This window comes from Thermobia domestica, chromosome 8 (genome assembly GCF_964235325.1).
Source record: "Thermobia domestica chromosome 8, izTheDome1.hap1.1, whole genome shotgun sequence".
Lineage (NCBI taxonomy): Eukaryota > Metazoa > Arthropoda > Insecta > Zygentoma > Lepismatidae > Thermobia > Thermobia domestica.
In genome coordinates, this window is record NC_137461.1 from 287489026 (window position 1) to 287509629 (window position 20604).

Consider the following 20604-nt stretch of genomic DNA (forward strand, 5'->3'; position numbering starts at 1 on the left):
GGCGTACAAGAAATTTGATTGAAATATATTGGATCTAATGATAAAAAAAAGGGGGGATTGTAGAACTTTGGGAGGGATTTTTTCCACTTCGTTTGGGTAAAGTACTTATGTCATCCCCTGAGGACGCCACTGTGCCTTTCAGATTAAAGAGGCATTATGAATGTATATTGTGTTTTGCATAAAATTTACTCGCAACTCTGTAAAATCTCTTATTCCATTAGCGACACGCTTTTACTACCTACACATGCACAGATAAAGAATGAAAATGCAAGCCGAAAACGCAATCCACTACTTTTATTTGTTTTTATTATGTGTATGCAGAACGTGGCAATTAAAGGGACTGGCAACAGTTATCAGGTGGTGGATTGTGTAGTTAAGTTTGTTAAAATATATTCAATCAGAAAATACGATAGTGTATAAAAAATAAAGAACATTGCAAACTTGGTACTGGAGAAATCTAAATATTGTATTCATTATATTATTTTGTGCAAACGTAAATGCAGAATTGAAAACCATCGAATATAAAACATGGAATGGCGTTGAGCAAACTGTATCAATTGCGATAGCATAGCACGTGATGACTTGAGTCAGTTGTGTGGGCAGGTCTACTGCAAAAGGGAAACGTCAGTATTTTGTTGTTCGTGTCCGTGGTTCAGTTCTTTGATTGAGCGATATTAAAAATGAAGAAGAAGGTAAGAATGAATCTGTAGAAAATGTTTACTGGGATGGAATTTGAGAGTAAGATCTAACAAGCAAATCATTTCGAAATTAGGAAGTATGTCATACTGGAAGAAACACCCTTGTACTGTAAAGAATTGTGAAATATTTGTGTTGTTACACTTTCGAGATTTGACTCGTTAGTATTAACAAGAAATACAAGCTAGTCTTTAAATAAGAAGTTAGAATAGTTTCAATTTACAAAGTAATTAGTAAATTCAAAACTGGCAGACATACGTAAACGGTGCAAGTTGAGTTTGAGGATACTTGTGTAAATAAAAATAATTATGTAAATAATAATCACCTGGCTAATTCTCATTTTATGTCCATTTGCAAAATATTTGAAAAAGCGTATTATGACTTCAGTAAAGGTGAAATTGAGTGTTTTTCATAAAATTGTTACATTAATAACTCACGTTACAGCATGTGAAGAATAGAATAGGTCTACCGCAAGGTGACCAGACGTCCCGTTTTAGCCGGGACAGTCCCTTTTTTCTACCGTTGTCCCGTTTTTTTATTAAACGGGACGCCTAAATATCCCATTTTTAAGCAAATATGACCCAGGTGTCCCGTAATTATTATTCAAAATATAAATGGTCAATGCAAATTCTACAATCTTCCGTACTAACACTCATTGGGAAGGTTCAGCCGTGTCTGGAGCTTCTCAATGTTCAAATAGAAATTAAGTGTTCTGGGTTCAAATGGGAATTGAGTAGGGATTCAGAGTGTTCAAGTAGTAAAAAATATTTTTGGGTAGTCCTTAAGTTAGAAAATCTGTGTTGTCGCTCGTACTTGTGTATTGTGTAAATTCAAAAAACTGTTGAGTCCCAAAATGCAATCTGGAATTCAGATATTTGCTTCCCCACCCCCCTGTCGCCGATTCGTATGCGTCCCGTTTTTGCAAGTTAAAATTCTGGTCACCTTAGTCTACCGGGTTCATTCGAACAGACGGTTCTACCTATTAGGAAAATTATGGCTAAAATATGACTTGACACATTTTTTGTGGAGGAACTAGATTGTAAATATAAGCAACCATTGTCAGTGCACAGAATTTTGAGCGATAGTGAAATTACTGTGTAGTGTTGGAAATGCAAAAAAGCAGAGGCGGTATTTTTTATTATGATTTTGACTCATCATACCGGCTATTTAGATATTGTGTTGATCACTGAAAAGCCAGAGACGGTATGTCCTCATTACAGAAAAACCAGAGGCGGTATGGCATACCGTCTCACTTCGAACACTGGTACTGTGTGTATGTACGTATGCTCTTCCAGTGTAAGTGTGTGTACTCGTTTATGTGTATATCTCCCATCGTTGACGCGCCTGTTCGCATCAGCTCGGGCCCCCCTGCTGTGTTCCTCCCTGACTCAGGTTGCATTCGTGCTTTTTAGTGGCCACCTAGCAGAAGTTGGTTCGTGTTTTATGCACTAGTTTTTATGCCACACATCCACACTGTATTTATACGGTGTCCTCCTTAAGTCAATATCTAAGTAGTAATGAAGCTCCCATTTAGTGCAAGCTCTGCTAAAAGAAATACAAAGCTCTACCTAACCTGAAAACGTAAGAAATGTCATAATTTGGTAGAACCGTCTTCTTGAATAATGCCGGTCTACCATTACGTCTTTTCAATAAAATCTGTTCTTTAATATTGTCATAGGATGTACTGTATTTCATTTGTAATATTATCTTACTCGATGCTGACTTACTTTAGGATTGCATGAGTATGAAGGACTTAAGTGTTGTAGAGAAGGTCCAGGAATATGGAACCTAATCGAAACCAAACTAAACTCACCCAGCCTATACTAAACTTCTGATGAATTTGAACAAAACAGCAACGTAACTTCGGCATTACTGGAACAGACAGTTCTACCAAATTTTGACATTTCTTACATTTTGAGGTTAGGTTAGAGCTTTGTATTTCTTTTAGCAAAGTATGCACTAAATGAGGAGCTCCATTGCTACTTGCAGATTGACTTCAGGAGGGCTCGGTATAAATACAATGGGGACATATGGTATAAAAACTACAGTACATACAATACGAACCAATTTGTACTAAGTGGCCACTAAAAAGCACGAATGCTATCTAACCAAGTCAGGGCAGGAGCGCAGCAGGGGGACCCGAGCAGTAGCGAGGGGATGCGATGGAGGGTATACACATAAACAGGCTAGTAGAGAAGCATACTTATACATATAGTACTTTCACTATCGCTTCAAATTAATGTCAGTATGCTTTGCACTGATAGTAATTACTTACATTCACACTCTCATTCCTTCACAAAAAATGTTTCACATCTTATTTTACGTATGAGTTTTGTATTTGGTTGAACTATCTGCTCGAGTGAACCATAGATTTATTATTTTTTTTTTCCTCGAATAAACATGTTTTATCGGCACTAGACACTGAGTTAAGTGTGTATCCGCCGCCAGAATTTAACTTCAAAAATTCATCTGGATATGCTGATACTGCTATACTCTCTGTTTACAGTATTTTGATGTAGTATAACTGTCGCATTTTGAATTTGTTAATTCAATCTTCTGTTGCTGTAAATGTCCTGTCGGATATTCAGTGGTACTTTCATTGAAATGCGCAGAAAAGATGTTTAGCTTTCTCACGAATTATTACACCACTGCTGAGTACGGTCTTCAGTCCAAAGTGTTAATGCGGCTTCAATTTTTTCAGTTGATGGGCTACGACGTTTTTTGCTGGTAGGGAAGACGAAGCTATAGAATTCCTGATTTTGTCTTCAAATTTTTAGTACTTCTTACAGTTGATTCATTGATAATAAAAGAACGGGATACAATTGCAATATTTCTTCAAGGCATGAACTATCAAGAATTTTCGTTTTAATCTTAATACTTCCTCCCCCAGCCGCGGTGCGAACTTTTTTTAATTTTTTTTATTCGATATTCTAATGTTTACAACTTATAAATCGTGAGAAAAGCGAAGAAAATTCATTAATCCGTGATTTTCATAAAAATTTAATAGATTCTCTTCATTATTCTTACATAATTCTGTAAAACTCAATGCGGAAATAATATAGTCGGCGCACCGAATTGCCATCCTATACGACTACCATACTGCCGAAACATCGAAACCTTCCGCGTCTTGCAAATAGTACCCGCTTCTACATATCTTTACTCGTATTAAGCATAACTTTACTGCCGAACTTATACATCTAAACATCTCATACTATCTCCAAATCATCATCTCTTATCGCATTTCTCCTGTAAATTTTCCTCATTTTTGTAAAAAAATGAAGGGGTAACTGTAAACTTAACTCAGTGAGTTTCATTTCATTTTGATTCGCGAATAGTGAATTCTTGCTCGCCAATCGCGAAGCCATGAATAAGAAGTTTTACCTATACTGTACGTCGTGGGAGCTCTATGTAAATATATATGTAGATTATATTTGGCAAAGCTTCCGGCGAGAAGAATATGACATCTGCCCTACAGAAAAGTAATGAACATCGTACTAAGGCCGGTGGGCTCTAAATAGCAGACCGAATAGCGCTCGTTGCTCCCCAAAACATTCTGTGCAACAGCGTTCAAATAAATAGTATCTTATTTTCTTTCTTCGAAGTTCAGTGATTAGATTATGACAAAAGAAATTAAAAAAGTAAAAATAATAATGAACTTAGTGATGGGGACTCTTAAGTCACCCCTCAAAAATAATGTGTTTGAGTGAAGAATTTTTCTGCTTGAAATGTGTTATATGGACAATTCTTTATTAGATATGCATGGATTTTAGGAGTCCGCGGTTCCCTTCGTTAGTGAGATGTTAAAAAGTATCTATAAATTAACACAACGGATATCTTCCGTAGTCAGAAGATGCTAAGTTCAAGGTGGTTGATAGCAGGGTTTGCTGGTTTAAACCTTGGAAAAAAAAAAATGGTTTAAAAAAATGCTTTAAATTGTATGAACTTGATGGTGACGTTTCCACATATCATACCACCTGCATTAGTATTATCTCCTCTCCAGCTTTTAATCAAGGCGTCCTATGTTCAATTTTCGGTCGAACCACAACCCTTCATTCAAGTGTAAACTTTCTTTCGGATGTCACGTTAAGCGAAAGTCTTCTTCTTACCTTGGTATTACATAAGGATGAAACACACGAAACGAAACCAAATTGTATGCCTGAATGTCTGTTGTTTTAAGTAGCCATGGTTGCTTAAATATATTGATAGAAATTGGCAAAATTTATCGACCGCCTATGTAGCTTCCAACATTAGCTCCGATTGGACTTTCAGTTTCAATTCAATTGAATGATATGTACGTACTAAATTTGTAATTTAATACATCTGTTTTAGCGTACGTTGACCATAAAATTTTACATACCAATAAAGTAATAACAGGATTTTCCCAATGGTTAAGGCGGGAGTTTCCCGATTTATATATAATTCTTCATAATGATTTCATTGGTACAACTGTTTAGCTTTTTGTCCTTCTGAAATGGCTCGTTACAATTATATTAACAAGTATGTCAAGATCAGTACAACGTATTTTTTATCAGGAGTCCTTCGCGAGTGAGTCGGCAGACTCATCGCATTTGTGGCCAATTAGTCCCGGTTTCGAGTCCAAATGGAGAGATGTAAGCCGAGAAGCAGTTTGGATTCCATTTTAAGCTTATGTGACCCCTCCCAGCACAACCCCTTTGTTGCATAATAACACGAAGGCGAAACACCTATTTGTGTCCATATGTAATATAAATACATAGAGCAAATTATTTAAACCAAAAAAAAAACCGGGTTTAAACCAAAGTAATATTTTTTTTCAAAAAGAAAAAAAAAACTTTTTGCCGACCCTGGTTGATAGTAGGATGCAAGTCATTCATGTTTGATTTATATAGTGTAAATTTCTATAAATGAACGTATAAAATTGTAAATAATTAACCCATTAGCGCCGTGCGTGATCATATGATCACAGCAGTTAGTATTTATGAAAATATGCTTTGTATAACATACTTTCGATGGTTTCTTTACGCTTTGTGTGTTGACTACTAGGAGAAGGTTATGTTAACGATATTCGGACAAAACAAATTCCACATTGCGGCGTGAATGTAACCTAGAGGTACAGATATCCACAACGCGCCAGAAATACAAGAAAAATGGCATCGTCCTCGCACTAAGTATTAAAAAAACAATCTTATATCTTATCCTTTAAAATTATTTTCTGCTGGCTCATGTTTCAGAGATGTCAAAAGTTGTTACAGATTACATTTCACTCATCTGAAAATATTTGGATCATGGTTATTGACGTTTTCCATCAGTGTGATCATATGAACACGCAAGGCGTTTAAGTAGCTTCTTCTCTCTTACATACGTACGTATAGGTGTCAATAATACAGTAAAATTTTGCAGATATATCAATTTAGAACAGTTGGTACATGCTTTCAGTTGACTTACGCTATTCTTTTACTTTATTATTATTATTATTATTATTATTATTATTATTATTATTATTATTATTATTATTATTATTATTATTATTATTATTATTATTATTATTATTATTTGAAATGACTTTTGCAACTCCTGTTACTGGTAATTGTATGGTTTTTCCCTTTAGATACAGAGGTCTTTCACTTCAACAAATTCACGATATTTTAGAATCGGATAACGTGCATGACATGCAAGACATGCTGTACCTCCGAGACCTAACGTCATTTCGGATGAAGATACGGGAAAAGAGGATGGAAATGGACAACCTTACAGGGTGCCAACTTACCAGTCATGTTGAAGTTGTTCTTACAAATAATACTCGACTTGGTGAAGATGATGTGACAACTCTGTCGTTACAACTGCATACGTGTAACGGGGTTCAGCCTGTTTTTAATGTCGAACAAAATTTCCAAAATGAAAACAGAAATTACTCGTTCGTATGAATTCGGAGAATATTAGCAAGCACATGAAACTTACTGATCAAATGGACCAGGATATCTCATATTATAGAATTAGAATAAAGTCCAAAAAGAGGTGGTGGGCGCCTCTCTCTTGGATGATTCATGTATCGCACGAATCGCATGGCTAATGTTGAGAAAAAATAGAATAGGCATCTCACACTAGAATTTGCAAGACATATTGTACAAACTTATTTGCAAAATTATAAAGCCATTTTATTAGATGCAGGGCTTCCAGCCATTTCTGAGTCCAACAGTCAAGAACACCATGTAAGGGATAACGTTTATCTTTATGAGAGACCACTTAGTGGTTCGGTCTAAGCGTAACGTTGTGCAACTACACTGAGTTCAAACACAGTACCTACGAAATGTTTCAAATGTAGCATGGGTTTGTGCGCCTACCAACTTTTTTTTTTCAATTTCCATAAAGTCCCATAGATATTGGGCTCCATAATCTGACAATTCCATAGTCCAAATACTGTGTTTATTTTTGTCTTCTAAAGTGTAACAATTTCTAAGACAATAAATGTCTCTTTTCTTTTCCATATATGTTAATAATTTAACAGGGCATCCACTTAATCATGATATACGAAAGTACTTAAACGCCTAGCGTGTTCATATGATCACGGGGCACCCCAACAAAACCGCTTAAGTCACGAACTCAAAATTTCTCGTGAATGGTCTTTACACCTAAATAACTCAAAATTACAAATTTCACCGAAAATAAAAACAAAAAATAATTTCGGCGTTAATGGGTTAAAGATACGGTGGGATGTGTATTAACAGGTTAAAAACACAGTTCTAGTGCCTCAGTCTGAAGCATCCTATAAGATGTATTCCTGCTATCTGTTCCGGTATACTCCTTTGTTGGCGCACAAAAAGAAGACTCACTGCTACATAAATGAGGGCGGTGTATGGAATTCTCTTCTTAACCCTATAAACCAAATGTGGTAGAATAAACTTAATAGATCGGTAGTGAATTATTTCCTACTCGCAGTTTTAGTGAAACTAAAACCTGGTGATATACACTGCTGCTGTTCGGGCAGAAAGCAGATGAACGTTTTAAACTGCAATGTACTAAAAATATGTAACACTAAATTTTATACGTAGAAAAACTGTCATTACAATGTTTTTGATACGTAATCTGTACGTTCATGTGTGAGCTTACAAGCTTACAATCTTTTAAGTTTATTCCATCACATACGGTGTATAGAATGGATCGGAAAATAATTTTGTATTCCGTGTCATTTATGTAGCAGCGAGCATTATTCGGGTTAACTTTACAATGTCCGCTCCAGTTGGTATCCCTACGGGGAAAAAACAAAATTATACTCTAATTTTAGCAAAAGGGCCCTTACTTCCCTAACCCGACTTTACACTACTTTACTTATTCCTGGCTTACTCTACTCTACCCTAGATTTCTAGTGGACAAATACTGGGTGCGTGGGTTTTCACGGGATTATCTCATTTTCTTCATTCCACCATTTCATTAATTTCTTATCATCACCATGTCCTTTAGCCTAGCTGGCAAATCGTGGGACATAAAATTTGAAGATTTCATTTCACTTTCATTTTCATACTCTACGATACCGTTTTAAAGGGGGTCCTACTTACCAATACGCACCTGGAGCGTCTATTATAAATTTACACCATTATTCTCTTGCGCCAATGCAGGAGTAAGAGAGCTGCGAAAGAGTTTGCAGAAATATATTCTGGCTGATGCTTGTGTAGTATTTTATTTATTTTTTTTAAGTCAGTGCTATTTTAAAGTATCCTTTGTAATATTAACTGCTCTAGCCAACTGTTGTGTTATGTGAATTCATCAATACATACTTCTGTTCTTCAGCGTCTAGAAAATCAAAGAACCACTCCTGAAATATTTCAGAATACAATTTGAAAACACATAATTATGAACACTATAAGCCTATTTATTTACTGGAAGATATGCCAAATGCTCTTCTTTTTATAATAATGTAAGAAATACATCTGGGGGCACAGTGGCAGAGCAATTACGTCTGGTTCGATTCCCGGTTAGGTTAGTTTGTGGTGGACAACATCGTGTCTGGAGGGTTTTCTCGGGTTACTCCGTTTCCTCATTCCACCAGTTCTTCCATCATCATTCACTTGTTTTAATCCTCGTTTCCTTTAGCTTAAAAGGTATTTTACAAAAAAAAAAGTCATATAAAAGTAAATAAAAATGTAAAATAAAAATGTAAAAAAAATAAAATAAATAAATAAAATAAAATAATGATGATGATGATACTGATATTGTGTTTCTGTATGATGTTCACTTTCCTTGAGACTATGGCTGCGTGAATGTGTCACCGACTGCTGAACGCGAACCCACCGGGCCCAGACGGGTAAGCTATCAACACTCACTGACCCATCCACTACACCAATCATCTCCGGAAGATAGAACTCAAGTTGACCCTAAATATAAAGATTTCTAAGCCTCCTTCATTCTCACTCGCAGCCCAGTATCCCGATCCGCAGTTCATAGCCTGCATCCCATCGCGAGATAAGGTTGCAAACCACAATCCGACAGAACAAGACACTGACCCAAGAGTGAAACTGACGGTGAGTGCTTCGAAAATCTAAAGGTGTGTGTTTACTAACCCAGATGAAAAAAAAAAATAAAAAAAAAAAAAACTCAAGTCGGATCTAAACCGCGCAACGGAATGGAATTTCGAAAAGAAACTAAATGCCAAAAATGAATTTTGCTGATATTATTAACGAAGTGAAATTTCCTGGCAGGTCTGTGATTCCAACCCCGGTCACGCTAAGTGAAAACGATTCTATACATCTCAAGATGCTATAATATACTTTAGTTACACTATTCACGTACCGCGTTTCAAAACTCTACTTTCTGAGTACATAACAAGACTATTGAAGTTACTTTACTACATAGTTTTAAAATAATTAGCTTTGCACTGGACAATGAAAGATTTTGTTTCGACTCGCACACTTTATTACACTAACTTTCTGTATGATAAGAAATAACAGGAGAATACATTTAAAAAAAAAATCGCAAAGGTTGGAAATTGAGGAAAATTCTTGACATAGCTGAATGGGTAAGTCCATCATTGCATTACTTACTCTCTTCACATATCATGAACAATTCTACATACGTTTAGTTTAGTCAAAAACAATTTGAAAATAAAGACATTTACTACTATAACCACATGAGCCTTGTACTACACAGGTACCACTTATTACGGCTGTGTGCTACATGCTTTACTTTCTTTTCTTAGTATTCTCTCTTCAGATACCGTTGTGAAAGTAGGGTCAGCGCGGAGGATTTATACCAACAAGGTGACCTCCCTTGTATGAGCTCAGACCTAATCCACTTTGATTCCCACAACAAAAACATTTTCCTTTGAGATAATACATACACTAGATACATCTACATGAAAAGAAAGTACACTTAACCTAGTCCCTAGCCTAACTATCTAACTAACTTAAACTAAAACATATAAAATCACTTTATTCAACAGATTAATAATATAGCACACACCCTGCTTCTTACCGAGGACGTATGGGACGTCGACCATTCAGCTCTACTTTTTTTATATTGTTAAAATAAAAAAAAAATCTTAAACTATGTGCTTAAAATTCGAATTTCTGGTTTCTGGTGAAAGGAATTTAAAATACATAACGAACGTGTTGTTGTTGACAAGCATCTCCCATTACCAATAGCTATGCAAGCACCCTTGTTATTAATGTGAGTCGAAACTTTGTATACATTTTGTCTCATCGTATTCAAACTACAGTGAAGGTGAGCACAAACCAGAGAATGGATTTAATTATGTAATATAGCAGTACGGAAAAATAATAAATTAAAAAAAAAGAATATACGAGATTACATATTCAAAATATAATTTTGGGGGGTGAAATGTATGTTCTCGAGAGTACACACATTTCTTGGACTGTTGGTAACAAACATCCACACTGAAACTCCAAAAGAACAATTTCTACCCCCCCTCCATTGAACGAGTATTTTATGTCACATCGTAGATTTTGTACATTGTATAACTTAGGGAAAACTACGCAGCGTTTAGCACATCATATTGGTGGACATCACCACGCCAATAACATAACACTTTTCTCCAATCCGCAAGAGGTTAGAAATTTAGCATGTTCTCACGTGGCCAAAACAACAGAAAATTTTGATGCTATCTTCTATAACTTACTTGGATTCCATGGGAAAAATATAGAATACTTCTCTCCCACGTCTGAAGGTTGTTGTTATTTTACACCAGCTCTCGAGGATGGAGAGCCTACCTCAGTGCACAAAAAATAAAATCATCGGATCTGACATCCATGAGTCGACAGTGAAGATGGCTTTTTCCCCAAACCACTTTCGGTCTGACGTGAAAGATTTGCTCTCACTGCAGAAAATCCTATGTCCGTTGAGCACAGCAACCTACTCACTGCCTTCCATATTATGTCCACAGATATCAAAGGTATCAATTATTTTGTGTCGAAACCTTTAACTACTTCTCTTTCACGTTTTTTTTTTTTTTTTTTTTTTTTTTTTTTTTTTATGGACGGAGATTATCGTACGTTCATAACTTAACACTGCTTCCGGTAAAGACAATGACAATGGGAAGAAGATCCCTAATTGGAGGTTCATTGTGACGTAACTATACGATGATAGGTGTATCTATCAAGATCAAAGAAGCCGAAAAATCTCAACCACACCTGTGATTGCGGAAGATCCAATCACAGATAATTTAGATTAAACAAAGGGATGTTTCAAGAAGCTACTATGGCTGACTTTACAAATGAAAAAATTTTAAAGAAGATTTTTTGAAATAAAAATTTTGAATTCTTTTGAAGATCCCCTAAGCCAAAAATATGAATGAAAATTGATTGGAAAGGATTAAATACGACCAGAAATTACCTTATTTCCTAAAATAATATTATATTTTAGCTAAATATACGAATAATTATTCAATGTAAAGATATTACCATATATTTCCCTCTAAATATACTAAAATCATTAGTTCAAGGAAGTTAACGCAAATTTTGTGACCTACTTCAAATCAAGTCATTGATTAATTATATATTAAAAATAAAATTTTAATAAATATTAAATTCATATATACACTGGTTGCCCAAAACTTCCGGGCCATGTTACATTATACGATGTATAAGGTAACATCCTCCGGGAGCTTCGGAAAAAAAAAAATCTAACTTAGAAGTCCTAAGTTAAGCTCCTTTTTTTTTTCTTCTCTCTAACCTAACATTTTATTCATAAAATACACTAATGCAATGCAATCAATATAGGAAATGTTTTGATAATTTTTCAGAGACCTTAACCCTAACAAAGAATTTATAACTACTCTATACGAAAAAAAGGAAAATTGGACACAAAATAAGACACAAAACAAACAAAAATTACCTTAATCTAAATTTAACCTACGATTCTCTTTCTTTTTTTTTTCTCGACTATGTTTTGTTTCTGTTCAAGGAATCCATATCGCAGTCCTCAATCTCCCTTAGTGAGAGCAGCGACATGCATTCTCTGAACTATTCCTATTCACTTCCGGTGGCTGCGTCATTGGCGGCATGAACGTCGTATACGGCGGAGGCCAACCAGTGGACATAGCCATGTTCACCGCTGGGGAAGGAGTGGATGTGGGAGTCGCCACTCCTCCTCCAGGAGGCAAATTCGGCATGTATCCCGGATAGGCTTGCGCTCCCGGTATATGGTTCGAATTCGGCGCGCACTGTTGGGATGCACCTCGATGACATCCAAAGTTCATCGCTCCCGATTGGTAGTTAGGATTGGAAACATATGGAACATTCTGGTTTCCGTTCCCCCAGTTTTGCCTTCGGTTGTTGTTGTGCCAGGGTCTTCTGGCCTGAAAATTTCTTCTTCGACCTCGGTTCCCCAAGAATCGGTTGCCATTTCCATTTCCCTTGGCATCACCATTCTTCTTTCCTTCGTCCTCCTCCGTCTGCGACGAAGTGTCTTTTGTCTGTTGAGACTTCCCGTTCTTTTCGGTCTTTTTCCCAATCTTGGCCTGCCGAATGTGCAGACGCTTAAATTTCTTATCTGTTACTGGTTCCATAGGTTCCGGATGACCTTCTATTTCGGCTATCTTAACAATCAGATGCTGGATATTCTTGGGCTCCACGGCTCGCAACAATCTAGCATCTCCAGCTGGCAGACAATCTAGGACAATTTCAATGAGTTCTGTCTCATCTGGATGTTGTGCCACAGCATAGTATTCGGCTATGACCTTCCAGGCAAAGTCAGTTAGCCGGTTATACTTGGACCGGTCAAATTTCATTCCTTGTATGAATTTCTTCTGCAGGCGTTCCATCCTGGCCGAGAAGTAGTGCTCCTTAAATAGACGCACAAAGTCAGCATAACTGTTGATGTCTTTACAGACTGTTTGGTACCAAGTCTTGGCCCCAGCCGACAAACAACACGGTACCAAAACCATGCGTTCGTATTCCGATGCGGAGATTATCTTAAACGCCTGTTCTAAGTTTTCTAGAAAAGACCTGGCCAAACCATATTCTCCAGTGAAGTTTGGTAAGTGATTTAGCTCCGACAGCCTTAAATTTAACGCCCTATTTCCAGAACATCCCTCATATCTGCCGGGATTCAGGGGAGAGTTGCAGCCAATCACAGGGCTCTTTGCATTATTATGATTTTGTCCAAAATTCGAATAAAAAGTATAATTTGGGCCAAAAGGTAAGTTGCTCGGCATCGATACCACTGTGCGACTACATACTCCCTCCGGAATTCCAACAAACGAAGGAGTCCTATCTGCAACAGTACTGGACACTACATGACCTAAGCTACATACATTGGAAGTCGGGACCGAAGCCTGAGACCACGTCAATAAAGGATTTAAAGCCCTAGAGGCAACCTGACCACTCATGATATCCCTACAGGCGGGACTGGAATTGTTCGTGACCAACGAATGCGAATTTAAGTCAAACGGCCAGACATTCTTAGTGTGAACTCTGGTCGGCTGACAGTCAGAGACTGTCACCGTTGGGACAGTACGAGTCTCCCCAACCGAAGAGACTGGTACATCCACTCGGGTGTCAGAGTCTGTTCCGTCAGAGTCAACCCCCTCACAACCAACAAAGTCACGTGACCGCTTGCGACCGACACGACCTGGTTTATCTTGCTCCTGATCCTTCACCAAAGTTTGGATCTTAGCCTCGAGTACGTCATAAGATTTCCGGGTGCTCGACTCGAGATGCGATAGTTCTTTAGCGAGCTGATCACATCTGCGATTTTGCTTTTCTACTGACAACCGGAGATTCTCCTCAACGGTGTCCACCTGCGTTGTTATCGTATCCTGAAATTCCCCCACCGAAGTGTATAAATCGCGAACTTCGTTCCGGAGGTCCGATACGTCCTTGTTTACATTTTCGACTCTTTCATTTACAATTTGCTCCATTTCCGACTTTAACATATCAAATTTTTGATTCATCGCGTACAAATTATTATCTACCTTTTCAAATCTTTGGTTCATAATACTGTCAACCTTTTCAAATTTTTGGTCCATAATACTGTCAACCTTTTCAAATTTTTGGTCCAAAGTTAAAGTTAAAGTTTGACTAAAACGTTCTAACATTTTCGCAAGGTCTGTCACGGATGCAGGGGAACCTGCAGTTCCGACACTCTCTCCACCGTTGTGTAAGAGTTTCTCTCCCGTGTCGTGCGTCGCGGTGTTCCGTTCACTTCCACTTTCCTGTGACTTGGAAAGCGATTGCACAGTCAGCTGTTTGGCCACACACGTTTTACAAAACCAGGGCTCACTACACTTATTCAATTCTTCTACCTGCTCGTCGGTTATACCATAGCACTGTGCATGCACCCATCCAGAACAACCGTCACAATACACACTGAAGCCCTGTATTTCCTCACTACAACACACATATTCATCCGGGCTACGGGATTCAGTACTTGACCTGCTACCAGCAGACATCTCCATTTCATATAAATTGTTTTCCCCAAGTTACACATATACAAACTCAAGAGTGACTACACATCGTTCAAGGAGTCGTTTGTCACAACAGTCCCCATTACCTTACACTGCTCTTTCAATACGATTCACTTAGCACTCGCGAAAGATTGAAATAACAGATCCTGGCTGTGGAACGCCAATTAAAAAAAAAAAAAAAAAAAAAAAAAAAAAAAAAAAAAAAAAAAGTCATATAAAATAAATAAATAAAATAAAATGTAAATAAATAAAATAAATAAATAAAATAAAATAATGATGATGATGATACTGATATTGTGTTTCTGTATGATGTTCACTTTCCTTGAGACTATGGCTGCGTGAATGTGTCACCGACTGCTGAACGCGAACCCACCGGGCCCAGACGGGTAAGCTATCAACACTCACTGACCCATCCACTACACCAATCATCTCCGGAAAATAGAACTCAAGTTGACCCTAAATATAAAGATTTCTAAGCCTCCTTCATTCTCACTCGCAGCCCAGTATCCCGATCCGCAGTTCATAGCCTGCATCCCATCGCGAGATAAGGTTGCAAACCACAATCCGACAGAACAAGACACTGACCCAAGAGTGAAACTGACGGTGAGTGCTTCGAAAATCTAAAGGTGTGTGTTTACTAACCCAGATGAAAAAAAAAAAAATAAAAAAAAAAAAAAAAACTCAAGTCGGATCTAAACCGCGCAACGGAATGGAATTTCGAAAAGAAACTAAATGCCAAAAATGAATTTTGCTGATATTATTAACGAAGTGAAATTTCCTGGCAGGTCTGTGATTCCAACCCCGGTCACGCTAAGTGAAAACGATTCTATACATCTCAAGATGCTATAATATACTTTAGTTACACTATTCACGTACCGCGTTTCAAAACTCTACTTTCTGAGTACATAACAAGACTATTGAAGTTACTTTACTACATAGTTTTAAAATAATTAGCTTTGCACTGGACAATGAAAGATTTTGTTTCGACTCGCACACTTTATTACACTAACTTTCTGTATGATAAGAAATAACAGGAGAATACATTTAAAAAAAAAATCGCAAAGGTTGGAAATTGAGGAAAATTCTTGACATAGCTGAATGGGTAAGTCCATCATTGCATTACTTACTCTCTTCACATATCATGAACAATTCTACATACGTTTAGTTTAGTCAAAAACAATTTGAAAATAAAGACATTTACTACTATAACCACATGAGCCTTGTACTACACAGGTACCACTTATTACGGCTGTGTGCTACATGCTTTACTTTCTTTTCTTAGTATTCTCTCTTCAGATACCGTTGTGAAAGTAGGGTCAGCGCGGAGGATTTATACCAACAAGGTGACCTCCCTTGTATGAGCTCAGACCTAATCCACTTTGATTCCCACAACAAAAACATTTTCCTTTGAGATAATACATACACTAGATACATCTACATGAAAAGAAAGTACACTTAACCTAGTCCCTAGCCTAACTATCTAACTAACTTAAACTAAAACATATAAAATCACTTTATTCAACAGATTAATAATATAGCACACACCCTGCTTCTTACCGAGGACGTATGGGACGTCGACCATTCAGCTCTACTTTTTTTATATTGTTAAAATAAAAAAAAAATCTTAAACTATGTGCTTAAAATTCGAATTTCTGGTTTCTGGTGAAAGGAATTTAAAATACATAACGAACGTGTTGTTGTTGACAAGCATCTCCCATTACCAATAGCTATGCAAGCACCCTTGTTATTAATGTGAGTCGAAACTTTGTATACATTTTGTCTCATCGTATTCAAACTACAGTGAAGGTGAGCACAAACCAGAGAATGGATTTAATTATGTAATATAGCAGTACGGAAAAATAATAAATTAAAAAAAAAGAATATACGAGATTACATATTCAAAATATAATTTTGGGGGGTGAAATGTATGTTCTCGAGAGTACACACATTTCTTGGACTGTTGGTAACAAACATCCACACTGAAACTCCAAAAGAACAATTTCTACCCCCCCTCCATTGAACGAGTATTTTATGTCACATCGTAGATTTTGTACATTGTATAACTTAGGGAAAACTACGCAGCGTTTAGCACATCATATTGGTGGACATCACCACGCCAATAACATAACACTTTTCTCCAATCCGCAAGAGGTTAGAAATTTAGCATGTTCTCACGTGGCCAAAACAACAGAAAATTTTGATGCTATCTTCTATAACTTACTTGGATTCCATGGGAAAAATATAGAATACTTCTCTCCCACGTCTGAAGGTTGTTGTTATTTTACACCAGCTCTCGAGGATGGAGAGCCTACCTCAGTGCACAAAAAATAAAATCATCGGATCTGACATCCATGAGTCGACAGTGAAGATGGCTTTTTCCCCAAACCACTTTCGGTCTGACGTGAAAGATTTGCTCTCACTGCAGAAAATCCTATGTCCGTTGAGCACAGCAACCTACTCACTGCCTTCCATATTATGTCCACAGATATCAAAGGTATCAATTATTTTGTGTCGAAACCTTTAACTACTTCTCTTTCACGTTTTTTTTTTTTTTTTTTTTTTTTTTTTTTTTTTTTATGGACGGAGATTATCGTACGTTCATAACTTAACACTGCTTCCGGTAAAGACAATGACAATGGGAAGAAGATCCCTAATTGGAGGTTCATTGTGACGTAACTATACGATGATAGGTGTATCTATCAAGATCAAAGAAGCCGAAAAATCTCAACCACACCTGTGATTGCGGAAGATCCAATCACAGATAATTTAGATTAAACAAAGGGATGTTTCAAGAAGCTACTATGGCTGACTTTACAAATGAAAAAAATTTTAAAGAAGATTTTTTGAAATAAAAATTTTGAATTCTTTTGAAGATCCCCTAAGCCAAAAATATGAATGAAAATTGATTGGAAAGGATTAAATACGACCAGAAATTACCTTATTTCCTAAAATAATATTATATTTTAGCTAAATATACGAATAATTATTCAATGTAAAGATATTACCATATATTTCCCTCTAAATATACTAAAATCATTAGTTCAAGGAAGTTAACGCAAATTTTGTGACCTACTTCAAATCAAGTCATTGATTAATTATATATTAAAAATAAAATTTTAATAAATATTAAATTCATATATACACTGGTTGCCCAAAACTTCCGGGCCATGTTACATTATACGATGTATAAGGTAACAGGTATAAGTGTGGGACGTTAAACTGAAATATATTTAATTTTTACAAGAAATATATCCGGAAATTTTATTCCAAAAGTCATGTAACTTTATGCTCATTTATTCAGTTGCAATTTCAATGGTTCGAGAATCGAAAGGAACGGAGTATGCGTTTTCGAATGTCGTGCACGTTTTGTTAATGCTCGTATTTTAAGTCATTTCGTGTGTAAAAACTCTTGGTACAAAGTATTTGTCAATTATGATTATTATTTATCTATGTTAGGTAATGACATTTTTCAGTTCTATGTATTTACTTGACGAGTTTAGTAAATTAATCGCATAATCCATATAAAAATTTAATATTTCTTCTTTTCCAGGTATTGTTGATGGGGAAAAGTGGATCTGGTAAAACCAGTATGAGATCCATTATTTTCGCCAATTACATTGCTCGAGACACACGTCGATTGGGTGCAACAAGTAAGTAACTAAAATAATATATATATATATATTTTTTTATGAATTTATTTAAAGTGGAGTGATTTACACACTTCCATTCTAATCTCAATGTAATGACCAAGCCGAATGTATAGAACATGTTATTTCAGAAAATTTGTCATCATCATAGGTATTCTGCCATTATTGGCAGGTCACTTAGTGCAACTGAGAAGCTTCCATGTTCCACCATCTTCTGCTAACCTTTTCGTCTTCGCGTATGATTTCTCTGTTTGATATCGTCAATTAATTGTAGTCTCCTTCGCCCTCTCCCTCTCTTTCCTGCCATCATACCCTCTAGCACGTCCCTCATGATACAGTCCCTTCTCACGAAATGTCCCAACCAGTTTCTCTCCTCTTCTCAATAATATCTAAAATTGTTCTTTCTAACATCTTCTTATTCGTTTCACGCTTGACCCAGCTAATTCGCTTCATTCTTTTCCAGACCCACATTTCGAAAGCTTCCAGTCGTCAATCATCATTTTTGCGTAATGCCCATGTTTCTGACCCATACAGCACGATACTGCACACGAAGCATTTTATGAGTCTTTTTCTCAACTTTTTATTCAAGGTCCCACAAAATAGTATTTTCTTCCTCCTAAAGGCTTCTTTTGCCATTCCTATCCTTGCTTTTATTTCATGTTCACACTTTGTACCATCCCTGGTAGTAAAAGTAATATCAATCTTGAGTTCAATTCCCGGCGGAGCTGATGTGTTTCGAGTCCCACGTTAAGGTGTAGGTCCACGTGTGCTTGCTGCTGAAAGAAACGTTAAATATTAATCTAATCAATGAACTGTTGTCAGTTTTAAGACAGCAGATTTCCTGCTCAAAGCCATTCAATTTCTTGATTAGATAGGGAAAAAAAAAATCCCTCCAACTAAAATATTTTTTTTTTCGGTCATTCAAGCATTGCAATGACGCGGGTGTGCTCACCGAAACACGAGAACATCAGGGGTCCGCTTTTGTTACGGTTTGCGTTTCTGACAAGAAACTGAGCACATATACAAAAACGAGCTGCGTCTGCATATCGGCAGAATTATATTTAAATCAATGAGATGCTGTTAAAAAATTAGGGTTTTAATTATCTCTTCAAGAACTGGAGGGAAAAAGAAAACTTACTTGTTTCATTCTCAAAAATAGTATTAGTTTTCTTCGTTCGTACATAACTGAATCTGAGAGGTGAGGAAACAGTTTTCAGTTTTAACAACCGGTTCGGGCGAACTGGGTGAATGACATCACTAGTTATGGGTAAGCTTAAGCAAACCAGCAATAATTTTCATTGTATAATGTAAGCGATCAGATGTGATTAAAACAGCGGTGTGTGTTCATAAAAATAATAGTAAGCTACTGACTAAGATGAGATTTCCAATAAAAAATTCCATGCTAATAAACATTTAGGCGCAAAACACAAACAACAAAAGAGTAAATGACTGCTCCAGCTTTTTAAAAACATGAGAAAGCCGTTTCACTGACTGTTACAGTATTGTCACATAGTCTGCCTTCGACAGCCAGGTGCTGAGCTGCAAGTATCTCTCGTCATGCCCGTAAAAATTTGACATTAAAGAATTTCGAGTTTAAATTTCCTTTACCTACGTGCAATTTACTTATGATGACTATATTTTTAGAGACGTAAGAATGAATATTAAAATCGGCTTGAAGTGAAAGGAATGTCGCTTGGATTGCTGCTGGTGAAGAATTAGCAACCCTGCACTTTTAGGCCTACCTTTGTTCTTATTAGTGCCGTGATATCAGAGCTCCCCCTTCTTTCTCTCTCTTCGTTACAGGGCGGGGTCAAGTAATTCCATACTTACGAAAAAGGAAAGACATGTTGAAGTTTGTTCAACAAGCAAGCAACTGCTAAAACCTCTGCTGCCTTTCGAACAGTAGGCCTACTGCGAACTATAGATCGTGTTTAATGTAGGGAATTTCAGTTCAGTTCTTGCCTCTTTGTTATTATTAATACCTTTTCAACGAGTGAAGGTTCTGGGTTTGTTATTTACTACTTTCACTTACATAAAACGGGACAAATACTACTTTTTTTTTTTTTTTTTCATCTACTGATGAGACACGCCTCTAAAACGGGACGTATGGTCGCTCTATGGTTAACGCATCCCTAAGATCCCGGTTTGGGTCCTGCGTTAGTCGTTCACTTTTTCGCTCTTTATATGTTTTTGAATTCGCACCTACACAGGATCTGGTGTGTGTAAAGTAATAATAATAATAATAATAATTAAAATTGTTTCCTCCTTTGATTAAACTTATAATTCATACTTTCAGGAATGATTGGATATATAGCGTCACTTAAATTTTAGTCTAAACGTCACATTCTTAAAAGGCAAAACAGATAT

The 20604-nt window shown here is 36.6% G+C and overlaps 1 protein-coding gene across 1 annotated transcript in view; it reads left to right on the top strand.

Annotated features, from left to right (window-relative positions):
- Positions 1–272: 272 nt before the first annotated feature.
- Positions 273–20604, top strand: part of RagA-B (Ras-related GTP binding A/B) — a 54778-nt gene continuing 34446 nt past the window's right edge. Inside the window, exons 1-2 of the mRNA XM_081769929.1 lie at positions 273–692; positions 18141–18240. Coding sequence (XP_081626055.1) covers positions 681–692; positions 18141–18240 — 112 coding nt within the window. The 5' untranslated portion in view covers positions 273–680. The remainder of the gene's footprint in view (positions 693–18140; positions 18241–20604) is intronic.